A 10,689-nucleotide genomic window follows, 5' to 3' on the forward strand; every position below is an offset into this window, starting at 1 on the left:
ATGTGCCAAGCCTACATGAAGTAAGAAACAAGTTATAGTGAGAGAGAATAAAGCTCAGATTGATGTGACCTTTATTATTTTAACAGTGTCTTTCAGCACAATTACAGAGTTGCAGGATTGCAGAAAACAGAGCTGGAGTATAAAATAACATAAATAAATAGAACAGGAGCCAAAGCAGCCAGCAGGAGGTGGTTGGAATTGGACAGTGAAGGATGGGTGAAGGGTTTGCATTGGTCAAAGCCTTTATGATTCAGCCACCAGAGTTGCAAATTCTGGAGAAGGGAAAAAATTTTGAAAATATTAAGAAAGGAAAATGTAAAGAAAGAGAAAGCATATTACAATGATCACAGAGTCACTGGTGTAGCAGAAACATCACAATAACAAAGGAACAAAGAAATCCAAGTTAATTAAAGGGGAGGTATGACTTGGGAAATCTTACAGTGAAATGAAAGGATTTTTTGAGGGTAAGGAGGAAATGCTATACATGCCAGACTGTCAAGACTGTCCGCTGCTACTCATCTGAAGAACTTTATTAGTTCCCTGGTTTTCCTTGGTAAATCTCAATGGGATGAAGGCAAGAAGTGGAAATTTAATTTTGCACAGAGATAAATTTCCTTTATATCAGAGTTTGGCAAAGTGTCTCATTAATGAGTATTTCAGAGTATTCATGTCCCTATGTTATAAATATATTACATTTACACTCAATTTTGTAATGGCAAATTGACTGAAAATGACAGATTACAAAACCAGACAGCTGATACAAACCTACGTAACAATCTTGACCACATTGATGATAATGAGAAAAATCCCTGTGATCTCAGAGGGCCAGGATTTTACCCTGTGGCTTTTATTAGTGTTACATCTATAATATTTAAATAAATGTATCTATTTGTAGCTTGGGGTTATATAACGCCTTTCAGCAGAGTGATGAAGTTATCGCAATGAATAGCTGGCTGGCATACTGCACTCTGAATAATGTACTACCCAAGGAGGTTTTAATTCCAAACTCCATCTAACCTTGGAACAGTTACATGTGAGAATACCTTGCAAAGTTGTGTGTGCCTCAGAGCGTTAAAAATGACAGACTGGAGGGAATCCCAAGAAGGGCAACAAATATGATAATGGGATGAGAGGGTATACAGAGAGAGTGGTTTATGAGTTTAACATAATCAGCTGAGAAGAAAATGCCAAATAGGGGAGGCAGTCATCTGTAAAGGCTCAAGAGAAAATTACTGAAGTTTGACATAATGAAAAATAATGTCTCACAACTAAAAAAAAGATAGGAGATTAAAATTAGACATTTTAAAGATCATTCTATTGTTCAGTTGAAAAAATGCTAAACTCTAAACAAGTGAGATCTTTAGTGACTGGTGTGTACAAACGGAGAGTATTTTTGATGACACATCCAAAAAAACATGTTGCCAAATGCTGAAAAAACAGACTGAGAAATAAAAGTGCCAGAGGGTTTAAATTAAATCCAAATTTATCCATCATTTTGAAAGATGTAAATCCAAATTAGGATTAGTGATGCAGATTACTTAACACAAAACGTGTATAAATCCTGTACATGGTGGGTACATAGATTGAAAGTGTTGCAAACTGAATTTAGGAGATAACGTAAACTACTTGTGATAGAAACCCAGACTATTCTGGGCAGAAAAGGAAAAAGGCTACAATTATTACATCACTGTGTGAAAAAATCCCACAGAGAGAAACTGCAATGGACAAAACCTTTCCAAAAGGGAAAACTAAATACGCATATTCTGTTAGAACAAGTTGTCATACTTGCTGCAGGTAAATTAAGTCTTTTTTTATAATCATTTGTCTCTATGGAATATGTTTGGAAAAGGTTATTCGAACTTGCAGCCAGATAATTTCTGTAGTATGTTATGATATTATCACTTAATGGTAATATGTTTCACAGATACTTTCTGATAGCCAGCAAACCGTAAAATACTACTTCATGAGTAACTGCTATAAGCTTTCTACTATTTTTAAAAGGATTTTCAATATACTTTAAATATTTCAAAGATATTCCAGATGAATAATCATGTAAACTAGTTCACTATTTGTTTTCAGATGAAGGTTATCCCAACCACAGGTGGTTTGTGGAGGCATTGTTATAAAGTGCATTCATATATGCAAAACTTCTGAGATAAGCCACTGTATGTTGGTCCTTGTCTCTTGGTCATTCTTGTAAATGTTTATTTCCTCTGACTGGCCTGTTAATAAGGCAGTCCTTGAGACTGACTACATGCTCTTCTCCAGCTGTAATTCTCCTTCCAAACAAAATTGAGTTATACCTTTCTTTGCACAAATAACAGTTTTATAGTAAAAGGATTTAGACTACTGTGTCATATAAAATAATTTAATAGCTGTCTTGTGTCAAAGCTCTGTCTTAAAAAGACAGTTCACTGTGCTCAATATAGTTTAGTTGTATAGACCAGACTAATGTATACCCTGTAATATTTTACTGAAATGAGGGATATCATTACAGAGGACATGTTGTAGGCTAGTGATTTCTATCATCAGATTGTGGTTTTTACATTACCTGTAAAATATCAAATCTGTTTAGGAAACTTTGTAAATAGTGGTTCACAGTGATTTATTTTAGAAGATACAAGAGCACAAAGAGATAACAAAAGTAAGACTTCCAAAAGATTTTTTTTGTCATGACTTTTACCTATGGCAAGGTCATGACTTATCAGTTGTAATTTTGAATGCTTGATGTCTCATTTTTACAACATTTGGAGAAAATAATTTAAATATCTTAAAACGTTTGCAGAAGTTGAGCTGTATCAAGAGAAAGATTTTGACTTACTGGGATAAAAATTTGGATTTGTTCTGTCTTCAGTGCATGATCTTTGAAAGTTCTCTATGCACTTTCTCAAGTTTATTAATATCAAGAAACTGAAAGGCATGATGTGCATTTCCAGAACTAATACACAAAATAGATTTAAAAAACGATTCTGAGCAGAAATCTTAATTTTCTTTTGTCCTCTTATAAACGTTCTCCTGAAGTGGACAGAGCTGCTTCAGCATCACTTCCCAATCCAATCTGGAAGCTAACATTTGCAGTTTTATTAGGCAGCCTGCCCTTGACCTGCAAGTTTTTTCAGATTTGTCATCTTCTGTTCACATCGGTGGAAGATGGAGGGGGCTTGACATCACACAGAAGATGATCACGTCTTGCATGAACAGGCTGCAAGTTTCCAACTGTTTGAAACTGGATCAGCCACAAACTACAAATCTTGATCTAACAAGAGGTAAGGTGGTGGAACTATTTCTGAGATGAACGGTCTTGCAGGAGTGATAAAAGGTTTAAAGCAGGAGACCTGAGAGAAAATTTATAATGTGAGACCTCTACCTGGAAGAAGGCTGATTAGGTTGGGATTAATGTTTGTGATGATATGTGTGAGAAAAATGGCTCTGTGGTGTTAAAAATCCATGAAGATCTGTTCTTACAACTGCAATGGGCTCCTGAGGGATGGTGTTCAAGGGCCATCTAGTGAATTAACTTTAAGCCATGTGAAAGGCTACCCGTTTGTGATCTTTTAGTGAAAAGTGATGCCTGATAACTTAGTTACAGGGAAACAAACAAATGGTTTGCAACAGAAATACAGTATTGCAATACTGAATATGAATGTGATATACGTTCATGGCTCTAGAGTTCATTTACACAGGCACTTATAATCGGGAATTAGATTTATGAACTAAAGGAAAAGCTGGAAAGTATCTGTCATCCTCATCCTTTGGCCACTGTCCCAATTGATAAATTTGCATGTATTTCAAGCCTTCCTGGCCTAACAATTTGCTGTCTGAGTCAAATTTAAGAAGTGGAAAAGAAACTGATAATGTTATATAGTAGGGATATGGCCAGAAGCAGCAGAAGAAAAAAGCCCTTCATTATCTTCTTGTTATTGCGTATAAACTCAGAGTAATTCCAGTTCAAAGTTTAAGGAAGGGTAAAAGTTGCAGAAAAAAAAGAGATAAGAATAGGTGTTTCATATGCTTTCTTACAACGTACCAGCTTTTAGGCATTGTTTGAAGTTTAAAAAAAAAAAAAATTACGGTCAATCTTAAATAAGTTAATGCTGTATCCTCTTGTATAAGGCATAATCATTCTGCAGTATAGTTCTTTTATTCCAATTGATACTGCTTTGGTTTTTCAGCCTTCTGGGAATAACTGAGAATGTATCTTATGTGAGGCTGGCAGATCAGCTGTAAGCTTACTTACATTAATCAATTTTCTTCTGAAAATCTTACCCGCTGATTTTAGTACCACTGCCACTAATTTTAATGGGAATAAGGAGGACCAATATAATAAGCATATGAAATCTCAAATAATGACACACTCCTTGGGTTCAGTAGCACTGCTAGGGTCTAGCAGGAACTTCCTCTACATGCTTCACAGTTGCTCTTCTGCAACTGTAATATAATAATGATCTGAGAAATTAAGACGCTCTGGTCTAGAAACACAGTCATAGTCACCAATATGCCAATGTGCTATGGACAGGCAGTTTAGCTAATACATCACCTGACTAATATGTCAGTGGGTGATTTTGCATGCCATTTTTTCAGCATCTAAATGGGGAAAGTATGTTAGTTAACCATATTTTGCTTTTTATTCCTTTTTTAATTGCTCTTGATTTGGAGATGACGTTTTTTACAAATCCCAGGTGTCACGTAACACAGAGAGATGTGAGGCTTTTTAGATATTCTTTTATTTCACCCTATCATATGACTTGTCAGTATGGTGAAAACTTAGCAACTGCCTGCTGTCTAGGTGATTTAGTACTCTGACCACAAACCCCTGCTACTATCTCCTCCAATGAGGAAGGATTGAATTCAAAAATGCATCTCCTCATATCTGTGTCTCGAGGATACAGAAGAAAGAGGAAAAAGGATAAATTTGATATATGGGCTAATTTGATCCATCCAAAGAGACAGCAGAAGACAGCAGTAGTTTTCAAAGCAATGCTGTGAGAGGAAAAGCTGTTCTTTTATTGTAGTACTCGTATTTAGTAAAAGGGAGTGACAAACTTTCTCAGCTGTAAAGACTCACATAAACACTAGCAAAAGCTGGATAGACAGTTATTGTATAAAAATTATGTAGCAGAATGACTGTACTTTGAATTTTTAGAGTGTTGCTTTGCTAAATCTTGGATTACTTTCCTATATGCTAATTATCAAGCAGAAATACTGGTATTCAGCTTTTTTCTTTGTCTTTTCTAAGTTTTATAGTCAAGCCCGGGTCTTTGAACTGTCAGTGTCTCGATCCTCGCTTCAATGAAATAACGGAAAAATTAAACTAATTGGAGTAGAAGCTGAATTGGTTCTTAGTCCTGTGCTGTAGTGTGCCTTAACTGCATCTCGGTTTCTGTAAACTCTTGCCCCCTCTAGTGTCAGACCTCGGCTGCTGTTTCCCCTGAAGACTGCAAGCAAAGTACGGCTAATGTAGCAGGACTTCGCATTTCATTAAATCCAAATTGTGTCCTTCAGAAGGTCACAGCCCCCAGTGATTCCTAGATGTCCTCGGTTCTTGTATGTAAGAGTAACGTTCGATTGTTACTGTCAAAGTTTACTCCTCTAATCACATACCATCAGCGCCAATTTTACCATCACCATCCTTATCTCCAGCAGCCAGAAGAGCCTTCGTTTCTTTGTCTGATAGGTCTCTTCCATCTGGGGTAAAGCCTTTCAGTACAAACCTAAAGAGGAGGCATGAAAAAAAAAAAGGAAAGTGGTGGGGTTTTTGGTGTGTGTGTGTGTTTTTTTTGTTTGGGTTTGGGTGTTTGTTGGTTTGTCTTTTCCCACCCCCCCAGAACAGTTCCACTTTTTAGTTATTTGTACCACTGATTTGATATATGAGTTGGAATCCCGGGTTGTATCTTCTGTTGACCTTCTTTAACACTCAGGAAGAGTGCTGTACTCTGAAACTTCATTTGACTGAAGAGCTATCTGTAAGGTATTGATGATTCATGTGTTTCAGGGTCCTGCAATGAAAGCTACAGCTAGCTACCTCCAGCACACTTTAGATCATGTAATCTGCAAACAACTGATCATTGAACACCAGTACTAGTCAAAGATTGAATTGTATGCTGTTATCTAGAATCTTGTAAAAAAAAAAAACAAAACCAAAAAGCCAGGAAATTAGACTCTTAAGACGAGGTTGTTTGAGAAGGACATATCTTTACTTACTTCAATTCTTCCTCTTCGATGAAGCCACTTCGATCTTTATCAAGAATGTGGAAAACCTTCTTCACATCTTCTGGGCTCTTCTTTTTCAGTCCTACCATCTCGAAAAACTTCTTGTAGTTAAAAGATTCAGCCGCTATAAGAGATGAAAAGCCAGAGAACTGCTTAGAAAAGTGATCGAAACATATACCAACCCATACCTGTGGTTTTCTTCATCACTGCTGTGTGTCCTGCCCTGGGAGGCACAGTGGAGCCCAGCTCTGGTAGGAGCTAGATGTACACACTGTAATTGTCCGTTCTTTACAGACGCTAATTGAATTAAACAAAGTGGGAGAAGGGTAAGGTATCTGTTTTTCAGATGAAGAGCTGAGAGCTACAGAGGGATGGAGATTTGCCCAAGGTCACACAGGACAGAGTGATAGAGTTGGGAGCTGAAGTCTAACCTGCTCTGTCTCAGTGCCTTACTCTTTTTGTTGTTTGTTTTTTTTTTTTTTAAAAAAAGTTTAACACTAAGAACAGTAATCTGAAAGCAGATTCTTATTATTATATTGCTGTCACTTTTTGACATTTCCACCCCTGGAAAACAAACAAACAAACAAGCGCTCTTGCTCAACCTCGGAGCCTAGCGTTGATAAGAAGTGTTTCAGAGCACATGGCTATTTCAGCTCTGTGTCGTTTTTCCTGAAGACTTCCTAGAAATCAGTGTTGCATTTCGACCACTAAAGGTATGTGCAATCGTTGTTTGTAAGCTCAGGCGCTGCAAGGGAGTGCTGTACGATACGCCGCCTGCGAGACCTTGGGAGGCACGATCGCCGGGGGGGAAAAAAACAGAGCCCTTGAAATCGGAGCCGAGGTAAATGAGTTTACCTGCTCCACCTCTCCTGTCTTTTGACCGCACCCGCTTTTGTTCCACCCAGGTAGCCCAACGACTACGGTGGGAATTAGAAATCCAATATAGTGACCTCCAAAACGTGCTGTGGACTTTTTTTTTCTTTTCTTCCCCATGCATCCTTATTCCCGCCGCAGCTTTTCCTATGACATAAAATTAAGGAGGCTCAGTCTTTTGGGATCTGCTTGACTGAGGTCTGCCATTAGTTGCTCCTAATTGCATCTGCTCTGGGACTTGGAGATGGCCCCAAAACAATGAAAGCTAATGAGGAAACAGCTGCTGGATCGAGCAAAGCAGTTTGTTGGTTCCTTCGACTCCGGCTGCGGAGTTTATTAGGGCTCAGCGGGTTTTGCGCGGCTGTCTATCTGGGAAGGTCATCGCACAGAGCAGGACAGACAGAGGCTGCTCTCCTGGGTGGTAGGTCAGCCAGGTAGTCTGGGGGGAGGGGGGAGATAACACGCACCCCGGAACACGATTTCTGGCGTTTCTCTGAGAGCAACCTTAACTACATGCATCTTTGTAAGCACGAAGAGGGTTTGCTGTCAGTCTAGGGGTCGCGATGAATGAGAGGAGTAGGGACTATCTGAAACCTGGAGCAGTCTGAGAGAGAGGAGTGGACCGCTGCAGCCATTCGTCCTGCAGAAAGCTTCTGCAGTCGAGCAGTGTACCCGCTTGCTCTACTGTTGCCTTCTGCTCCATCCCGAAAAGCAAAGCCCACCCAGGGATTCCGCATAGGAAGTAAGAAAAGAGCGATGCCGAGAAACGGCAGTTCTGCAGTACCTGAAACTGAATTTTGGGGGTGAGTGGGAAGCTGCCGTCATCCACGGCTGACTTCCCTATCCCACATCAAGACATAATTCATCCTGGTTGGCCGAGGGTTTTATTCCTTTTGAAAGTATCCTGTCGGTAGAAGCAAAGTCTGTCCGCAGTTACTGCTTGCCTTCCTTTAAAAGAAATGTTTCACCTCTGTAATGTGCAGGCTAACTTTGCTGAGGATGCAGCCCGGCACTTGATAAACCCGTCTTGCTTTCACTGCACTTCTGAAAACACATCCTCATTTGATATTTTGTCTAGCCGGATCCTCTAATCTTCCGCGAGTTTAAATAAATGCGCCGTTATCCTAAGATGAAGAAACGAGAGGGAGAGAAAAAGGAAAAAAAAAAAAACAACACTCACCTGAAAAGGCTCCCACAGCCTTCTTGATATCCTCAGCGCTGAGCACGTCAGTCATAGCCATCCTGCAACTGTTTGAACAGGGAAGCAAGTGCGAAAAGATTAAAAAGTGCTTTTCTCATCATTTCTGCTCATATGACCAAAGCTGCAGTGCTGTGTGGGGATGGCACACCGGGGAAGGCTGGACCCGTGCCAGCTCTATAGCTCTGCGTGGAAAAGTGCCATGAGCTGTCGCTCTCCAGTTTGCAGAGCACCAAGTAGTCCACGGACGCGAGGGTTAGGCTAAAGAGAGGGGACGGGGATGCCTTTGCGGGGAGCCGGATGGGGGAGGACGCGAGTAGGGGTCGCTCCCTAGAGCTTAAGCCTTACTGGAGGAATGCCAGAGTCTGTCGTGATACCGGCTGGAGAAAGAGTTGTGCCAAGGTCAAGTTCTCAGGTGCCGAAGAGCTAGTCGTGCAGGGCAGAACCTTTTCCTTTAGTGAGTCGGGACGAGTTTTACCAGTTATATTGGTGGTGAGTAAGGAACTGCAGCATATGCCAAGCTTCAGGCTGCTCTTGAGGTCGGGAAGCAAACGTAATGTAGCTTTTGAACATTTGCCTTATCGTTCAAACGCTTTAAACATCTCCCCCTTCCCCCTCCCCTTCACACACATATTCCTTTTAGACCTCGTTTCTTTCGGGCCAGTCCATATTAAGCATCATCCTCGCTGAATTAATTATCACATCCCTGAGAATCCTACAGATCCCGTTTGTAATGCACAATATGCTGCAGAATCTTCTGCGATATGATATGGTGAAACGAGATGCGAGGTGATAACGTGCTCGTGCAGAGCTCCTGTGCAGTGGTGGGCATCTCAGGCGGGACCGGGCATTTCCCGACATGGCCAGAAAAAGATTTAGGAATTGCAATATGTTTTCTAGGTTTTGTTTTCTTCAATAAACTGTGCCCATATGGCAAGTCGTCCAACTCGATCTTGGAGTTTGGGCAGGAGCCATTGGGCTGAGATAGCCAAAGTTAGGGCCCAGTAGTAGGGCAGATCTCTGCAGGAGTATTGGCATCGCTGCTTCAGGAAAGACGGGGGAGGGCAGAGCGGCCGCAGCGAGATCCCCACGCTGCGATCGGCGGGTACAGCCCGATCCCGCTGACGCGATCGCACCCTTGTCCTGAAAGGGACCGCGAGAGAGCGGCCTTGAAAAGGAGGCGGCTGCTGCAAAAACTCGGGTCGCTTTGTCAGTAATTCCTCGGCGCTTTTAAAAGTACGAGCCCCCATCATTTTCTCAGCGGCCTAAGTTCAGCTATAACGGGTGAGTCATTAGCATGCCACTGAGCGCAGAAGGACGGAGGAGGAGGTGACATTGGGGTCTCCTTTTTTTTTTTTTTTTCCTTTTTTACACAGGGACTCTGTTGTGGGAGGGACTGTCGTTTTTCTGTCGTTGAGACTTTTTTTTTTTTTTTTTTTTTAAACCCATTTCCGTGTGTTTCTTGAGATGCAAGAGAGACTTAGTCTTCTCCAAGGACAAACAAGGAGACGGTTGGAGAGCTAGGTCCCTCTCCCTAGGGTGAAGGCATCTTTCCCTGATCCACAAGGAAAGTGGAGCTTTGCGCTCCGGTGCTGAGCCGAGATAAAGTGCAGCCCCGCAGAAGGGCTCTGCGCACCTTCCCGCAGGGGTAGTTCTCGCTCAGCTCTCCCCGTTGTTTTGGCGCTGGGAGATGAAAGGGTGCAATACAGATAGTAGATGGGTTACTCGGGTCCCTTGCTTTAGCGGAGTTCAGCTTGGAGAAAGGAGCTGAAAAAAGCCTCGTGTAGCACAGGTTAAAACCCAATCGTTAGTGTGTTTGACGCTTAGGTTAAATGTAGACTCATCAATATACAGCTATTTACAAGATAAATCAATGTGCATGGTCTTCTGTAATTGGCGTCCCTTTACTTGTCCTTAAATGGAGGAAGAGAGAAGAGTCTTTCCTTGTTTCCAGTGCAGATACCTCCGGCCTGATAGGACATGGCCATCAGCTTCCCTGCTTTGTAGCCTTCTTTCCCTTCAGTATCGATGCAGTCTGCAAAGCAGCTGGGCCTCAGTCTCCAGTTTCTTTTCTTTCTCACGAAGCCGTTGCTGAGGTTTCCTCGTTCTTGGGGCCACAGAGCCTCCTTTGAGGTCCCTACAAACGGGAACGCTCCTGCCCATCCACCAGTGAAGATGCTCTCGTTGCGGGTGGACTCGTGTTTCGCTGTCAGCCCCGCTCTGCTAACCGCGCAGAGAGCATTTGGAGCGCTGTTCCCGGAGGCAACTGAAGCCGGGAGCTGGCAGCGGCGATGGGCGGCTCTGCCTGCTGTGCTGGCAGGCGCTGATTAGGTTAACTAGCCTCATGGCAAGCAAACCGGCCAGAGGCGCGTAGCTGCCTGCCGTCTAAAGCCCGTTCCGTGTCCTGA

The 10,689-nt window shown here is 41.9% G+C and overlaps 1 protein-coding gene across 1 annotated transcript; it reads right to left on the reverse strand.

Moving 5' to 3' along the window:
- Positions 1 to 243: 243 nt before the first annotated feature.
- Positions 244 to 8,395, reverse strand: PVALB (parvalbumin; the record flags this gene model as incomplete). The annotated part of the gene is made up of 4 exons (XM_080345152.1): positions 8,264 to 8,395; positions 6,202 to 6,334; positions 5,602 to 5,711; positions 244 to 272 (listed from the first exon to the last, which is right to left on the reverse strand). The coding sequence occupies exons 1-4, from the start codon at positions 8,322 to 8,324 to the stop codon at positions 244 to 246; spliced, it is 333 nt and encodes a 110-aa protein (XP_080201278.1). The 5' UTR covers positions 8,325 to 8,395.
- Positions 8,396 to 10,689: the final 2,294 nt, after the last annotated feature.

The sequence above is a fragment of the Nesoenas mayeri genome, assembly GCF_963082525.1.
Source record: "Nesoenas mayeri genome assembly, chromosome: 1".
Lineage (NCBI taxonomy): Eukaryota > Metazoa > Chordata > Aves > Columbiformes > Columbidae > Nesoenas > Nesoenas mayeri.